This window comes from Macrotis lagotis, chromosome 8, assembly GCF_037893015.1.
Source record: "Macrotis lagotis isolate mMagLag1 chromosome 8, bilby.v1.9.chrom.fasta, whole genome shotgun sequence".
NCBI classification, from domain to species: domain Eukaryota; kingdom Metazoa; phylum Chordata; class Mammalia; order Peramelemorphia; family Peramelidae; genus Macrotis; species Macrotis lagotis.
Window position 1 is genome coordinate 99,925,514 of NC_133665.1, and position 18,913 is coordinate 99,944,426.

General features: G+C 33.8%; 1 protein-coding gene across 4 annotated transcripts in view; it reads left to right on the forward strand.

Annotated features, from left to right (window-relative positions):
- Nucleotides 1-18,913, forward strand: part of SETD2 (SET domain containing 2, histone lysine methyltransferase) — a 118,113-nt gene that overhangs the window by 25,610 nt on the left and 73,590 nt on the right. For all 4 annotated transcript variants that reach the window (XR_012470887.1, XR_012470888.1, XM_074197734.1 and 1 more), the window contains exons 4-7: nt 5,869-5,992; nt 8,244-8,321; nt 13,494-13,591; nt 15,568-15,694. Coding sequence is in view for 2 of the 4 variants with exons in the window: in XM_074197734.1 (XP_074053835.1) it covers nt 5,869-5,992; nt 8,244-8,321; nt 13,494-13,591; nt 15,568-15,694 (427 nt within the window). In the remaining 2 variants the exon portion in view is untranslated. The remainder of the gene's footprint in view (nt 1-5,868; nt 5,993-8,243; nt 8,322-13,493; nt 13,592-15,567; nt 15,695-18,913) is intronic.

Sequence of the window (18,913 nt, forward strand, 5' to 3'; positions counted from 1 at the left end):
TTTTAATTTGTCTTATTCTTTCTGCTAGTGAATAGGAAAAATGATTTTTCAAAACTTTATTTTAAAATGTGATTATAAATATCAAAACAGATGAACATTTGGATGGAACAGAAAAGAGGAAAGAAAGAGCAGAAAGAGGATTGTATATAAAACCAAATCTCTGTCATGGACAGCTTATTAGTCTAGAAGTTTATATTTACCATGATAATACCAACACTTCCCTGCTTGTCTCTACCCTTCTGCACACTTATGTGTTTTTTAGTACTTCATTGATGATCTTTTTCTTTTTTGTGTCATCACTACTTATTTCTTCTCCTTATTTCCTCCCAAAAGTCCTCTCTTTTAATAAAATAAAAAAAAAATCACACATTGATTATGCCTTAAAATATATTTTACATTTTACATGTCTTGTCCTTTACCTTAGTGTCCACAGTTTAAAGACAGACTTTATCATCAGTCTTTTGGAATCATTTATTCAATTATTAATCTTTTGATTGCCATATAAATGGTCTAATTCTGTTCATTTCATTATATCAATTCATACAAGTCTGTTTTCTCAGAGTAATTTTATATTGTGTAAAAATAATTCCATTACATTCTTTAAAATGATGACACTGAAATAAATCTTTAGGGTCCTTCCAAGATGTTAAATTGTTTGATTATGAAATGACTGATGAAACCACTCTGGAGAGCACTTTAAAACTATACCATAAGATGCCCCTAAGTTTTAAGGGTAGTAAAACTGTGTATACCCTGTGATGCAGCAATAGCACTAACTAGGTCTTTATCCCAAAGAGATCATAAAAATGAAAAAAGACCCACATGTACAAAAATATCTAGCAGCTCTTTTAGTGACAAAGAACTGGAAATTGAGGAGATGTCCATCAAACAGGGAATGACTGAACAAATTGTGATATATGAATGTGATGGAGTACGATTGTTCTGTAAGAAATGAAGAGTGGGTAAGACTTCGGAAAAACCTGGAACGACTTGAATGAACTAATGCTGAGTGAAATGAGCAGAACCAGGAGAACATTATTTATTAACTATGACAGATTTAGCTCCTCTCAGCAGTAAAGTGATCAAGGATATTTCTAAAAGACTTGTGGGCAGCTAGATGGCAGAGTGAATAGATTACTGGCCTTGGAGTCAGGAGAATGGGAGTTCAAATTTAGGCTCAGACACTTGTCACTTACTAGCTGTGTGACCTTGGACTTAACCCTGTTTGATTTTTATCTGCTCACTGGATCCAGACTCTGGAGGAGAAAGTGAGGCTGATGACCTAGCACAACATTCCCTCACTCAAATACAGTTTACGTGCTTGTCAGGGCTCTCTTCCTTGATGTCATGGTTGTCTTTGAGAATGAAGGAAAAAGAAACAAAAAAGTTGTGATAGAAAATACCATCTACAAATAGAGAAAATACTATGCAGTCTTGAATGTGGTCCCAAGGCATACTATTTTCACTTTTTAAATTTTGTTTTATTTTTTTCCCCCTTTTGGTTCTGATTCTTCTTTCACAACATGACCAATATGGAAATATGACCTAGTTTTTTTGTACATGTATAACCTATATCAGATTGCTATAAGAGATTCATAATGATGTTCAAGAGGAGGAAGGATGGAAAGAAGAGAGGGAGAAAAATCTTACCTCAAAATATACCTTTGCATGTTGTTGGGGAAAATTTTTTTTTAAAAACAGATTGAAAAAAATTAAAAGATAGGTCTAATGATATGAAATCATTATTAACAAAATAAGACTTAATATTTTATACTTTTATAATAGATATAGTGAAAAATGAAAACCACATTTTTAAAATTTTTTTTCTTCAAGAAGAAAAGCCAAGCCCTTAAAATTAGACACCCACTGGACTTAAAATATATGTGACTTAAAAGATACATGACTCTTGTTCTTAAGATACTTTATATTCACTTTGGGTTACCAAGAACTAAAAATGTTGAAGAATAAAAAAATATAATATTTAAGCTCTTTTCCTGATCATGGCTTTCAGATAGCTCAATAATTTTTAGATTATTTTATCTGGATCTGTTTTCGAGGTTGTTTGTTTTTTCAATGAGATTTCACATTTTCTTCTAATTTTTGGCTTTTTTGGAAGACTTTTATTTCTTTCCTGATTTCTTGCAGAGTCATCAGCTTCCTTAATTTCCATTCTGCATTTGAAGGAGTTATTTTCTTCAGAGAGCTTTTTTATCTCCTTTTCCAGTAGCCATTTCTGCTTTTTAAGGCATTCTTCTCATTTGCCTTTTGTTTTGCCTTTTCCATCAGGCCTAAACTGGTCTTTAACATATTATTTTCTTCAGTATTTTTTTGTATTTCTTTCACCAAGCTGTTGATTTGGTTTTCATGATTTTCCTGCATTGCTCTCATTTCTCCTTCCAATTTTTCCTCCATCTCCCTTAATTGCTTTTCAGAGTCATTTTTGAACTCATCCATAGTCTGAGCGCATTTTCTATTTCTCTTGGAGGTTTTTGGATATGGATGATTCGATTTTGTCATCATCTGAGTATGTGTTTCAGTCTTCCATGGGACTAAAGTAATTTTCTATGGTCAGATTCTTCTTTTTCTGTGTTTTATACTCATTTCCTCAGCCCAAGACTAATTTACAGCACTTCCAAGGCTTTGGGGTTTTTTTTTTGGGGGGGGGATACCTCACTGGGACCTTTATTCCTCCAAGGTCTTATGCTCTCTTAGCTGTGCTTTGATATGTAGATGGCCCCTGTGCTTCCCTCTGCCTGGGAGCTGTAAGGAGGGGTCCTGTTTGGCTACTTAGTATGGAAGCCCAAACTGCAACCTGGATCTGAGTGTAGGCAAATAGCAGAGTCCTACCCGAGGGAGAGCAGAGAAATTTTTGCAGTCTTCCCTGATCCCCTTACCATCTCTGGGGGTATAGGCTGCTTTCTCCAGATTTTTTTTTTTTTTTAAGATTTTTCAAGGGTTAAGTGGCTTGCCCAAGGCCACACAGCTAGGTAATTATTAAGTGTCTGAGGTCAGGTTTGAACCCAGGTACTCCTGACTCCAAGGCCGATGCTCTATTCACTGTGCCACCTAGCCTCCCCTTTCTCTGTATTCTTGCTGCAGGTTCTGTGACCCAATGCTCCCTCACTCCACACTCATTCTGGTGTAGTAGAATTCTCTTCCCATCCCATCAAGCTGTTCCAGGGCTGTGCTGCAACTGGGACTTTTTCCATTTCCCAGTCCTGGTGAAGCACACCTTTCCTGTGGAACTTCTAAGTTATCTTAGACTAGGAAAATGTATCACTCAGTCTTTCTGTGGGTTCTGCCCCCTCTAAATTTTAGCTACAGTCATAATTTGTTGACTTTTGGAGTTTTGGGGGAAGGAGTTCCTGGGAAATGCTGCCTTCATGCTGCCATCTTGGCTCCGCCTCCTAAAATAATATTTAAAATAAAAACTGTTCCTTTTCTGGCTTTCAGAGGATCCTTTTAGATACAGCCGCAGCCAAACAGGACCATCTGTAATCTTCAAACAGATTGAGTGTTTCCCTCTGTTTCTTTTTAAAAATTTTTTTCCCAATCCTATAAAGATAATTTTCAACATTCATTTTTTTGTAAGATTTTGAGTTCCACATTTTTCTCCCTTTTCTTACCCCTACCCAAGACAGCAAATAATTTCATATAGGTTATACATGTATTGTCATTTTAAACATATTTCCATATTAATCATCTATGAAAGAAGAATCAGAACAATAATTTTCTACTGTTTCTTATGCTGTTTCCTCTGCTTCTCTCTTTTTTCTCCCCATATGCAAATAACAGATCTGTCATCTGGGCACCTATGGGACTTTGTCAAAAATGCATTGTTATAAATACCATTGATTCTAACTGTTTTACAAACTTATTGAGAATTATCCAAAAGTGAGAATTTTCCTTAAAGTGATCATTTCAATTCTATAAGCATTTAATGCCTGTCATAGTGACTGATTTTGTTACTTGTTGAGGATGCAAAGGCACAAGGCGAAGCCACTTTCTTTTAGGAGTGACATGTTACTGAATATTTAATAAACCACATTTATTGATTGAGAAGGTGCTTTTGTCAGTAAAAAAAAGAATCTATATATATGTATATATGTATATACATATATACATATATACATATATATATATATATATAATTTGAATAAGTTTAGAGTAGAGAGTGGTACAAAACTTGCCAAATGTTGCTAATGGTGTTCAAAACTTTGTAAGGAGCATTGGGGAATTGTGACTGCATATAAATTGTTTAGATTTGACTAGAACCAGATTTTGCAGTCCCTTGAATTAAACTGGAAAGAGATTGACCTTTTATATTCTTTTAAGTAGTGTGGAATTATTGATGATGTTTGAACTCTCATTTATAATGGTAGCATTAAGTAAGAATTAGATAGAAAGGAAATGTGTATATAGGGGATTTTTTTTTACAATAGTTCATACTATTAGTTCTTACTTGAATTAATCTAGTAACTTTAATTATGGAAGAGAAGGATATATGAAAAGCTGTAGTGGAAAAATTCATAACCCTTGGTGACAAATTAAGGGGTGGCAGATTAAGGAATCAACATTTTGAATCCAAACATGATATTGTATTTGGGTAATTAAAAAAATGTTGATACTTTTAAAATGCTTATATAGAAGAAAAGGCTTGTTTTTTTTAGGTAGAATTAAGCCAAGTCAGTGTCCATAAGTACTTTTTACTAAGTTTTAAGTAATTATGGGATATAATAGAAAGGATTAAAAATGTAGAGTGGAATTTTTGAGAGATCAGGAAGAAAAAGATGAGAATCATATGTGTAGAGGTGAGAATTTAAAACCATAAAATGAAGACCTTGGGGAAAAAATATATATATAGAATTTTGGGAACTCTTTGCATTTTTTTTAGGTTTTTTTTTTTTTTGCAAGGCAAATGGGGTTAAGTGGCTTGCCCAAGGCCACACAGCTAGGTAATTATTAAGTGTTTGAGGCCGGATTTGAACCCAGGTACTCCTGACTCCAGGGCCAGTGCTTTATCCACTGTGCCTCCTAGGCGCCCCAACTCTTTGCATTTTGAACAGGAAAATGCTAGAGGGGAGAGGAAAAATGGAAACTAAGATGAACCAAAGTTGTCAGAACATAGAAGGAAGTAGAGAATCACACAAAATAAGGGAGGAATTACATGAAAGTGCAGATTCTATTCTAAATGCTCCACAAGAATTCAAGAAGATGCACTGAGAAAAGGTTACTGGATTTTTAAGATTTTTGATTATTTTATACATTATATTTTAGCTTTAGGATCATTGAATTTAAGGTCTTAGGTAATTTTAGAATGATTTAAGTAAGAGAATGGATATTCAAATAGTCTTTTGTTTGATTTAATTACTTATGCTAACTGTTGTCCTCCAGAAATTTGTTTTCTTATGATAATTGTTTTCCTCCAGCTTAAAATTATTCAGGTAAGTTCCCAAATTGGTTTAAAGCTCCTAATTGATGATGCTACTGTCTATACTATTTAAAGCTAAACTATCTGGGGTGGCTAAATGGTGCATATTGATCTTTATGTCTAGTTAGCAATAAATTGATTGGGTAATGAACTAGGCTGGGGTTTTTTTTTTTTGTTTTGTTTGTTTTTTACAAGGCAATGAGATTAAGTAACTTGTCCAAGGTCACACAGCTAGGTAATTATTAAGTATCTGAGGCTGGGTTTGAACTCAGGTCCTCCTGACTCCATAACCGGTGCTCTATCCACTGCGCCACCTAGCTACCCCATTTGGACTAGGTTTTTAATTTGCCTGTTTGGCAACTTTAATTCTGGAAATTGTGCTTTAATTCCACTTTAATTCAGGAATTTTACTTATTTTCTTCCTCTGAATTTTATAGGAATACCTTTGTTTTGGAATACTGTGGAGAGGTATTGGACCATAAAGAGTTTAAAGCTAGGGTGAAGGAATATGCCAGAAACAAGAATATCCACTATTATTTCATGGCACTGAAGAACGATGAGGTAAGTTAGCTCTTAGGGATTATTTCCCCTGAAATTAATAAAGAGAAATAATTAACTTCTAGAATAATAAATTACTTTTGTGGACTTAATAATTTACTATGTTGATTTTAAAATGAAAGATCTAGAGAGTATCAGCAATAATTTTGGTAGAAGACAAACCTGGATAATTTGATATGTTCTCACAGTTGGAAATAAATAGGACAGCAAGTGGTGATGAGAGGATGAATAGGAAGAGAAAGAGATCAGCTTAACAAAGAGAAAGAAAAGATTTAAATAATGGTCTTATGGAGAATGTAGAACAGGAAAGCTTGTTATAAGAAATCTATAAAGTTGATTTCAGCAAACATAAATGGGTGAGGAAAGAAAATGTACAAAAGGGGAAAGAGCTTATCATAAGTGGGAGAAATGTTTTTAAGTAAAGAAAGTTCTTTGAGTAATGAAATGATGTGCTTGACCTGAATAATTTTTTAAATGGCTATATCTGATGGGAAATGTATTATAGTAGTTGAGGGTAAGATGGGAATGAGTAGACCAGGTATAGTGATGTATATATTTGCCTGAAACTGATAAATTGCTTGGGCTTTAGAGTCTGAGCCACAGAAAGGGTGTTCACACTATGTCCAGCATCAATATGGCCATCTTCTGGGAGTGAAGGGGCATTAGACTAAGAAGAGATGAATAAGCTCAGGTTAGAAGTGGAGAAAATTATCTACCATGCCAATCAGCAATTGGAATTAGACCCAGCCTTTTTTTGTAAGAGTGAGATGGTATTTTAGGAAAACTATAGACCCAAATTGGAATGACCTGGAAAGTCAGAGAAAAGTCTCTGAGGATAAGACAGATTCTGAGTATTATTTATGTTCCACTATCCTTTTCCCCACTCCTTCAAGTTATTTTCTTCCTAGTAAATTCAGTTTTTGGAAGTAGTAATTCAATACTTGCTGGATTTTTATATTTATAATATGTGCTGGAAAGTGTTCAGAGATGTAAATTTCTAGTCACTTTAGAAAGATGAGAAGGAAAACAAAATATTTTTTTGCTAAATTGTTAGTTGAATAGATTGGCAGTCCTCTGCTGTCAACAATTTTGAAGACCCACTTATAGCTGAAAAAGGAGCCTTTTCAAGAACTAACAGAACAAAGGTTTTAACCATTTTTGGGTCTTGGACCCTTTCAAGTCAAAGCTTATTGATCTTTGAATCTCAGAATAATATTTTTAGATGCATAAGATAAAGCACATGACAAAAGAAACCAAATATACATTTATAAAGATATCATAAAAACAAGTTCATTAGCCCCAGATTTAGAAGCCCTAATTTAGAAGGAAATAATTGATACAAATAAGAAGGGTATAATGACTAGACTTAACAAAAAGATGAGGATAAATTGACTTCATTTTAACTTTCACATAGTAGACCCCTAAAGTAGTGCTTTTGAGAGAGACCTGGGGCTGGAATCAGGAAGATCAGAGTTCAAATGTAGTCTCATTCTGGACAAGTCACTTCACTTCTTTCTGTCTCAGTTTCCTCAAATGCAAAATTAGATAATATAGTACCTGTATTCATGGGGTTATTAGAATGATGAAAGGACATATAGTTATTGTGTAAAGTGCTTTATAACTAGCAATTGCCATGTACTTGATATATATTTGTTTCCTTCCCCTATGTAAGGAAGGAAGCTAAGTTATTAGTGAGACTTTGCATGCTTCATTTGGGGAGATGGTACTCTTGAAGAATGGTTATGTAATAGAAATGAAAAAGCACTATTTGAACTCTTAAATGAGTCAGGAAAAAGAAATTAGATTTTTAACATCTTTAATACAGTATATTTAGAGATGATTTTTAGAGACATTACTGTTGTGGTGGTAAAGGACAGTGGATAAAGGAATAGCCTTTTAGTTTGGAAGATCTGAGTTCATATCCAGCTACAGTAGATAATTAACTCTATGATCCGCTTAACTTTTCTGCTGCTCATATGGTTCTCTTAGACTATAAAAGTTTCAGATTGCTGATTCAGTTGTTGGGTTCTTAGGTCTTTGGTCTAATGTGTTGTGTGTGTGTGTGTGTGTGTAATAAGGGATGTAACTGGAAATAAGGGCTATTAGGTTGAATAAATTTTTTGTATAAGTAAAATATATTGGGGCTTTTTGAATAATGTTCTCTATAATAAAAAGTTCAAAAATTTTGCTAACACCAAGGGAAAAAAGATAATTTGAGTAGGTTTTTAACCTTTTTTAAAAATTGCATTTGCAGATAATAGATGCCACTCAGAAAGGAAACTGTTCTCGTTTCATGAACCACAGCTGTGAGCCCAATTGTGAGACACAAAAGGTAAATAGCATATGATTCAAACTTTAAAACCATAGATATGATGAAAAGATCAAGTATAGGTGAACATGTTTCATATTATATTCAGTTCTTTTAGCTCTTTTTAATTGAATAAAATTTTAACCATCATTAAAATACTACAAAATATTTTAACTTTCCGGAAATAATATATGTATTTTTATATACTTATATCAATCAAATGATAAATTTGTTCCCTAAAATTTGTACATAAGTCAGATTTTCTATGTGATATCATTTAATGAAACTCTTTGTAGCAATCATTGGTAATGCAAGTTATCCTTAACCTTTCCCTTCAATTGCTTGTTTTTGTCAAGAGTTTTATGTATTAAAATATTATTACATTAGGGCACACAATCTGTTTTATTGATCTATATAGATTGTACCTAAATATAGACAGATCTTCTAAAATGAGATATTTTTAGAAAAAGAAAAAAGTTATTCTCCCTGCCACTATACTTCCTTCTCTGTTAAGTTCCTCTACCAAAAAATTCAGACATCATGGAATATCTAAAATAGCAACAGCCTAGTAAAAGGCAGAACTTGTGAGATAAAATGCATACTTTTGTTTGGAGGACCGTTGAAGAGATCCCTACCACCTTCTCCTAGCTTTTTACTTTCTGGGGTATGGAATATAAAAGAGACCTGATAAACTTCAAAAAGATGCTTTTTTGTGCAATATTAGGAAGTATGTAGGGGTCATCTTTCAGTGACCAGCAAGACCTGGTACTAAGATTGTGATGATAGGAAAAATATTTGGTGGAAGAAAGTATAGATCAAATTTGAACCAGTTATTCCTTGTGTTTTTTTTTTTGTGAACCTTATATAATTTTCTCCTAAATTGAAATGTTATTTTTTATGTTAGAATTTTTATTGTGGTTCTTATTGACTTTTACTACTCTGATCCCTAACTTAGCTTGATTTTGCAGATCACTGATCTGTTTGACTTTTGCACTAATTTGTTTCTCTACTGCTTATTAGTTTCCAAAGCTTCCCACACGTCACCTTCCTTTATGGGGAACCTCACAAGATTTTACCCAAAAACTTTGACTTGATCTCTCCAGAGTTAAGAAGATCCTCTACAATTGGTGTTCCATTTCTGTTCTCTCATTCTCTTCTTAAAATTTATTATTCAATTGAAACTATTACCTTCAAAGTTAACAACGCTCTCTTAAGTGCCAAATCTAATGACCTTTTTTCAATCCTCATTAACCTTTCTGTAGCCTTTGACACTGTTAATCAAAACCTTTTCTCCTTTATACTCTCTTGTCTCTAGGTATTTCTGACTACTCCTATTTGGTATGCTTTACTGGATCTCCTTTCAGTTCATACCCAGTAGAGACTCACAGGTCTCATGTCTTGGGTCCTTTTTTTCCCTCTATACTATTTCATGTAGCAATCTCATCATTTTCCATGTATTCAATAATTATCTCTATATGGTAGTTTCCAGAAGTACTTATTCAACCCTGACCTCCAGTCTCACATCTTCAGATGTTTGTTGGATATCTTGAATGGAATGTCTCATAGACATCTCAAAATTCATCATGTACAAAACTGAATTTTCTCCTTTCCCTAACTTAACCTATTCTTATCTAGGTACCTCTATCATCTTAGTCATTCAGTCTCACAACCTAAATGTCACCCTTGACCCTTTGTTCTCACTAATGATATCAGTCTGTGGCATGTTGAACTAATTCTAATCTACCATTGCAACATCACTCATTTATGCCCCCTTTCTTCTGCTGTCCCTGTCACTACCTGGTATAAGCCCTCATCCCCTTAAACATAGACTGTTGCAGTATACTTTTTGGTTACTCTCCATGCCTCAAGTATCTCCCCACTATAATCCATCCTCCACTAAACTATTAAATTGATTTTCCTATGTCACAGGTTCTCCATCTCCCTGTCCCCCATTCAGTAAACTCCAGTGGCTGTATCCTTTGCTCCCCAACACCCACCTGTTTCACCAAACACTTTGCAATCCAATGACCCTAACCTTGTATGAGATAATCTCTCAATTCCGTTTATTTTCACTTACATTCCCATGCCTGAAATTCTTTCCCCCTTTCTAACACAATGTCATCCTATGTCCTCCTTAATAATTGTGACTTACTCTGAGATTATTTCCCATATATCCTGGCTGTATCTTGTTTGTTTTTATATGGTTGTTTGCATGAACTATGAGCTCCTTGAGAGCAGGGTCTGGTTTTTGCCTTTCCATCCTCAGTACTTAGCACACCACAGCACAGCAATAAATACTTGGTAATTTGATTCAGTTATTGCATGTTAATAGTACTATTGAGGTTCATTTATTATCCTTTTGTTCCCCAGAATGGAGGAAGAAAGAATGTTTCTGCAGAGAGCAGAAAGAATATTTAATAATTGGTTATGGTGCTACCTCTTATGTGCCAACTCTTCACTTTTCTCAGCTGTTGTTAGTGTTCTCTCTTTCCTCATATTAGTTTGCATTTATTTATCTATGTACATAGTATGTCCCACTTGACTATAAGTTCCTTGAGGTCTGGAGCTCTTGTCGATTTATTTATTTGTTTGTTTGTTTCCAATGCCTTATAGTCTCTTAATAAATGTTTCCTGATGTAGAATTGAATGAATAAATGTATTGAATACAGTTAATTGGTGGGATTTTTCTAGTACATTTAAATTATAAATGAATTTATAAAATGTTGATATATTTTCCATTTATCAGTGAGAAGTATTGGACCTTAACATCACAATGTCTTGGTTCCTTTTTTTCACTTTAATGTCTCAAAACCCCATAATGTTCAGAACTCTTCATCTCAAAACTCCTTGATATCCTTCCCACCCTCCAACAGTGAGATGACCCTACTCCATGCTAAAGCCATTCCCTCTACTTCTGCTCTGGTTACCATTCCCTTCTCCCTCTATCCCAGGCCAATTGTAAACTCTCAGTCTCTCTCTCTCTCTTTCTCTCTCTCTCCTATTAAACAAAATTTCACTAAGACCTTTCATTCTCCCAAACTCTCCTTTGTCTTCACTCTGTCACGTTTCCTTAGAAAAACATGACCACACATTGCATTCACTTGCTTTTCCTCATGGCCATTTTAAGGCTGCCTTCTTAATATTGTGTTATCTGGTGGTCTTTTCTCAGTCCTCATTTCTTCTCTGCTTTTCTGCTGTAATTTTGGTATTACAGACCTTCTACCCTTTTCTCTTTATATAATCTCTCTGAGTTTTTGTCACATTACTCTCACCTGGTTCTCATTCTTGTCTATTTTGTTGCAGTCTATTTTTAACTAATCTTCCATAGATAGTTGGTGTTTCCAAGTTTCTGTCCCACATCTCCTATTCTCTGACTTGTTTATAAGTTCTGTGAGTTTAATTATATATAATTTATCTCATAGATCCATATAGCTAGCCTCCACCGAGATTAAATTCCATTCCCAATTGATATGTTTCAAATTGTCTTTACTAGAGATGTCTCAAACTTAACATGTATAAAACTAAACTCATTGCCTTCTCCTCCCTCCCCTACTCTAAATCCCCTCTATATATTCTCCCTTTTACCAGTTATTCCCTAGTTTTTTCCAAAGGCACCTCCATTCTTCTAGTTTCCCACAGTAGTAATTTTGTTATACTTGACTCCTTGGCCTTTCTTAATCCATTTATGTCCAGTCAATTGTCAAAACTTGCAATATGTCTATCACCTCTAGCCTAGATTACTGCAACAGCCTCCTAATTTTCTTTCTACCTTAAGTCTCCTCACTCATTTCCATTTTCCACACAGCTGTAAAAGTGTTTTTCTAAATCATAACTCTGATCATGTGATTCTTTTTTTTTAATTAATTTTTAAATTTAGTTTTCCAACTACATGCAGAGATAGTTTTCAACATTTTTGGGGGGGTAAGATTTGAGTTCCACATTTTTTCTCTCTCTACCTCTCCCCTCCTCCTTGACAGCAAATAATCTAATACAGATTATATATATATATATATACACACACACACACATATAATTAGATAAACATATTTCCATATTAGTCTTGTTGTTAAAAAAAGAATCAGGATAAAGGAGAAAAAACCATGAGAAGGAAAAGAACATGCAATGTAAAACAAATTTTAAAAATTGAAAATAGTATGTTTTGGTCTGTGTTTAGATTCTGTTGTTCCTTCTCTGGATGTGGATGGTATTTTCCAGTGCAAGTAGGACCCTTCTAGTAGTCTGATGCCTGTGGATCTCTTCTCAGAATGTTTTTAAGTGCATAAAATACATTCAGAATATTTTTTAAAATTTGTGGGTCCCAGATTAAGAACCCTTGCTCTTGGGTGCAATGGATACTCATCTGTTTTGCTTAAAGTTCTTTATAATTTTGTCCCAATATGTTTAATTTAAGTCTGTACAGTATTGCTTTCCTTTCTGTATTTAGTGATTCAGTCATACTGGTCTTCAGTCACTGGTTCTTAAATATGGCATTTCAGATCTCATAATCAGTCCCTTATGTCTAGAATGCTCTCCCTCTCCCTCTTCACAAGAGAATCCCTCTCTTCTTTCAAGATGTCTCTGAAATATCAATTTTAAAAAAAAAGAAGTTTCAAGTCAAACTCTCCTTCCAAAATTCCTTATATTTAAATATGTATATATTCTCTTCACATTTATTGTGTGTGTGTGTGTGTGTGTTTATTTGTGACCCCTGATAGAAGGTAAGTTGCTTCTAAGTAGAACTTTTTCATTCTTTGTCTTTCTATCCCTAGTACATAACACAATGCCTGACACACTTAGTAGGCACTTTATAAGTGCTTTGACTGAAATGATTCTCCATTGATAGCATTGTTCCTTTGGCTTGGTATTCCATATCAGACAGGTCTAAAATTACTCAGAGATTGATGCTGCTGTTGTATCAAAGCTTTAGTAGAAGATTGGGTATTGTATTGAAAAGAGCACTAAAAGTCTCACCCCCAAACCCTTTTAGCTGTGTGATAACGCACAAATCATTTAACCTTAATTTCTTTCTCTGCAAAATGGATATAATACCACCTGTATTATGTGATAATTCTTTTTACTCAGATTCCTAGTGTTTATATTCTGAAATGTCTTGTACTTATTTACATTAGATTTTAGAAGTGAAAGTATGATTTTCTTTTTAAATTATTTTTTCCCCCTTATCTCATACTCTTTCAGTGGACTGTGAATGGACAGCTGAGGGTTGGCTTTTTCACCACTAAATTGGTTCCTTCAGGTTCAGAGTTAACATTTGATTATCAGTTTCAACGATATGGGTATGTATAAAAATTTTTTTAAACTTATTTTGGTGGAATATATCCTGGGTTCAAGGGCATGGAAATTGTGTTGTGTGAGATGTTTTTTCAGCAGCTGAGTCTGAAGGAGAGGTTGGTTATCTTGTTATTTTTCCATACCAAGTCTGTTGCTTTTATATTTTGTATAACTTGTTCACATGCAGTTTCTATTGCATACATGCATATTTCCCTTAAGTGTCTTTGGCAGGAAGGGAGCAGGACTCATATTATAATAAGCCAATTTGTTGTAACTGAGTTATCTAGTTATTATATGAAAGCTATATAAATGTGATAATCTCTTGGCCACTGAGTGATATTCTATGCCAACTAATTGGTGTTCCTTCCTCTCTTATTTATATTTTTTTCTATGCATTTTAGATTTGGAGAACTTATGAATAACTAAATTTTCTTTCCTGGGTTAAAAATTAATAGACTAAGTAACTTGGAGATGCTCCTACTTAGGAAGGTATGAATGCTATGAATCATGTGGTTGGCTGCTTGCATTTTCAAGAGCTCTTTTTAGATTTTCCAACCAGCATTTTTCCCAGTTGAATTGGCTTCTTTGCCTCTGTGAGAAAAACCACATGGCTACATCAAAGCTCTGATTTATTAATGTAGCATGTTGTCTACTTTTTATTAAGTTGTGGATTCTTTTTGACTTTGCTGTTTTGTGTGATGATAGTGGATTGAAATCCTCTAAAAGTAAACTTTTCGGGGGAAGTTAGATTATATTCTAGAGAAAATGCAGAATCAAAGAAACAGACAACCCAAGACAATTGAACTTGTTCCATTTGCAAGAATAAGTACACATAAGTGTATGTCCCAAATGAAGCAAGTACAACTTTTTTTTTTCTACTTTGTCATTTCATTGATACAGTAGTTCAGATATGGTGGTGCCAGAGCAGAGAACAGTTAGATTTATATGTCTTCTGTTGTAAAATTGTACAGAGAGGATGATAGCACAATTGGTTAGGAGGATTGGTCCAAGTTTAAAATAATGAGAGTCTGATCTGGGATGATATAATTAAATGATAGAGAGGTAAGAATGATTTTGCAAGTATAAATTTTGCCAATGATTAGAAACAGGAAACAAGGGAGGACTGACTATTTCATGGTTTTGATTTGGTTTACTGAAAAAATCATAATGCCATTCAAGAAGACAAGAGAAGAGAAGCTCAGATCTCATGATTGGGGAAAACCTACAGTGAAAGAGATTCATGCATGTGATATAAGAATAAATTAGGGAGTAACTAGGTAGCACAGTGGGTAGACCACTGACCCTGGAATCAGGAAGATCTGAGTTCAAATATGTTTAACCTCAGATACTAGCTGTGGAAAGTCATTTAATTCTGATTGCTGCAACAACAAAAAAAAGAAATTATATAATAGCCAATATTTCTTAATTCTTAATATTCTATGGCTCTTCTATTAAAGTTACAGAATCATAAAATTGAAAGGAATCCTTTCAGCCCATGCCTGAATGAGTATTCCCTCTATGACATATCTGATAAGGGTTCATATTTCTTTTACTTAAAAACCTCAAATGGGAATTTATTTCCACCTGAGGTAACACAACTCATTCTACCTTTGGATAATAATATTATTGGGAAGCTTTTGCTTGCTTCAAGCCTAAATATATCTTTGCATTTATCTGTTGCTCATGTTCATGACTTCTCAGGGAAAGAATAATATCTCTTGCACCTGGCCCCAATACCTGTCATATAGTAGATGTTTAAGAATTGCTTGTCAGATTGAACTCCCCTTGAAGCAGTTGCTCTTCAAATACTATCCATGGTTGAAATCATGTTCCCCACCTAGTTTCCATAAATTAAATACTTTGAAAAATGAGGATATGGACTATGAGGTTTTGCATTTATTTGCAAATATTTTCTGAATATTATATTAAAATTTTTCTATTGTTCATTCAATTAAGCTAATGTCTTGTGTTCCTTTGTTAGGAAAGAAGCTCAAAAATGTTTCTGTGGCTCAGCAAACTGCCGAGGTTACCTTGGAGGAGAAAATAGAGTCAGTATTCGTGCAGCTGGCGGAAAAATGAAGAAGGAGCGATCTAGGAAGAAGGACTCTGTAAGTGTTACATCATTTCTTTAACCTTTTATAATAAGTAAAATAGCTTCCTTATTTGTAAAAAAGCAAAACACTATCTGAATATCTCAATAATGGAGAAATTAACATTGACAGAAGCTCAACTTTTGCATCCTTTTAGTCACTGTTGGAGATCATTTCACAGGTAGCTGAGTCCCTTGCATTTCAGGAACCTTTCAAACATTGTTTCATCATTAATTTGAGCAAATCATTTTCATCTTACTTGTGGGGCTTTTTTGATGTTGGTTTTGTATGTATATTTATTTGGATCAGGACTGTCCAACCTTACTTTTAAAAGTTTTTATGAAACAATAGACGATATATTTTTGATTTACCATTTTAGTGAGAGCTCTGCAGTAGTTCAGTTTTGTTTACTAAAATTTTTGGTAAACCCACAGGTGGCTGTGTAAAATTGCACTGTGGGACAGGTGTAGCCCATATACTTTGGACAGCCCTAATTTAGATCATGGACATTAAGTGGACAGAATGAATCCTAAAAGATATTAAACATTGCTCCCTACTGCAATTACATTAACCTAGAGGGAAAATTAGATGCCAGAGTGAAAACAGACAAAATTATAAATTGCTTTTCTCATTAAATACATTTTTAGGAGTATATAAATAAAGCCCTTATTATAATGCCTGGCACATATAAACACTATGTAAACTTCTACTTAACAGTATGAATTTGAGGTTCATAGACTTTCCGACATAGGTTTACTGTCACCTTAGAGGAGATCAATGAAAATACACCACTGTAGTCACTATACTGATTTCTGCGTGACTTTCCTAAGAATTTTAGGAAGTACATATGAATTGGAGCTTTAGTCTGTTACCCTTGAATGACTATGTCTGTGAGGAAACATTTAAAAAAATTTGAATATGTCTCAAGCACAGCAGTTTTGTTTTTACAAATTAGTACTGTCTTAATTGATGACATACTGCTGCAGGGTGAGAGAAAATGGCTTCTGAGTTATGAGAGAAAATATCCAAGAGTTTCACTGATAATCAGTTATAAAGGGAATATGGAACATATTGTCAGAAGAAGGGATAGTGCTTAATATCTCTTGATTTGACCACTATGGGAAATATTCTTTAATTTCTTGTGAGATTTCAATGAATATTGAAATTTGTCTTGGATTTTCTAGTTGCCCAGGTGGCAAATGTTCATAAGTAGACTTATTGATGCAAATTCAGAGTCAGTCTGACAAGGTACTCTCTGTGTCCTAACCCTCCATTCTCCCCTGTATAAAATATTTAATAAATTTTCAAGTATAAAAGCTTGACTTTGAGATGGGAGCTGAGGACACTACAACACTTAATTATTTTTGTTAATAGTCATCCTTTTAGCAAATATCTTGCAGAAGTGTAGGTCTTGGGATTTGTATCCATTTTAACATCTACCTCAAGAGTCTTGAAGGACTCTGGGTTCTCTTGATCTAGGCAGTTCACACCCCATCTGTACCTTATCTTTTATAAGTCTCTTATCTCTGCTTTCCCATCAATTCCACTTTGAGAATCTGACCAGTTTCCTGTAACACTATCCCTCTTATTCTTTAAGTATCTCAAGGGTAATAGCACTTGTGGTAGCATTATCTATTGTCTCATTAATTAACTGTCTCATTCTTAGATTGTGACCAGGTTGTTTCATTGTCATCATCGTTGTCATCACCATCATCATCATCTCATTATTATATTTCATCTCAGTAAAATTTTTCACTAAGTGAAAATCATTATTAGCATGTGGCAACATGTTTATCTCTATCATGTCTTTTATATCCCTTTGAATCACTCAGTTCTTCTGAGATCATTGTGTTCCATGAATCTAAGTCTTTTAATGTAATTTTAGCTATAGGCTTTCTCATTGATTGGATATTTGGAATCTTTATTTTTTTCTTAATTTTTATTTATTTCAGGTAATGGGGTTAAGTGACTTGTCCAAGCTCACACAGTTAAGCTAGGCAATTATTAAATGTTTGAGGCCAGATTTGAACTAGGACTCTCCTGACAGTGCTCTATCCACTTCCCCACCTAGCTGCCCCTGTTTGGTCCAGTTAATTTTCTTACTATTTCAAAGTTTGTGCAAGATACACATGTTTATGGACTGATTCAAAAAGCTTCCTTTCTGGGCATTATGTCTTTTCCATCACCTTTACTTTTCAAGGTTAATGGTTAGAATGTTCTTTATTATTTACTATGTAATTTTCAATAAGGAAAATTTGTTATGGGGGAGACAATGCAATCCCAATAAGAATAAAAAGCATATGGAATATTTTTACTAGGAACAATATTTATGTTTGAATTTTACTTTAAAAATATTTCTAACAACTTCTTTAAACTATTTCAGTATCAGCAATTCTTGCATTATTGAAAAATATAATTTCTTAGTCATAGACATATAATCTTGTATAATTTTTGTATAGTTGAGAAGATTATAAAGTAGCATTTTGCTATATTGAATCAAATTCTTTTTAAAAATCAATAAATTACATTTTCATATTACCAACCATGTTTATCTTCTAGAAAAGTACAAAATTCTATATACCTTTCCACAGAAGTTCATTTTGTACCACTCTTACTCAGATCTTTCATTCCTGGAGAAATTCCAGATCTTCAGAGCTACTCTGAAATTCCTTTATTTAGGTTTGTCTTCCTTTACAAACATGCATGGCAGTAAGTTGCCTCACTAAGAAACCAAATCTGTTTTTTATTACTCTAGATCTGAAAAGCCATTACTCACCAAATTTAAGTGTTTTCTTGCATCAACTGTTAATTTGAGACTTGGTAGAAATGGCTGTAGACTTCGTCTATAAATGAACTTTAAGAAAAAAATCTTTGGTCTTCTTAAGTGGGAATAATCATAGATCTGTATTGTTTCATTGTTCTTTCTCTTTGCAAAGATGGCATTTAATAAGAATCAGCAAAACCATAGTGGATTTAACTGCCCAGAATTACTCCATTTTCTGTTAATTGTTCTTGTTAATTGTTGCTGTCTTGTTTTTAGACGAGAAAAGTTTTCCACTTGAACCTTCAGTACATTCCCTAAATTTAGGTTTATTATTTTCTTAATAACTCATTGTGCATACTGTGTGATAAGCTATGCATGTAGAAATTAAATTAGTTCAAGGATTTGAGATAATCAACAAAGACAGTATTTATCATAGCATTCTCTATTTTTTTTTTTTTTTTTTTTAGGTTTTT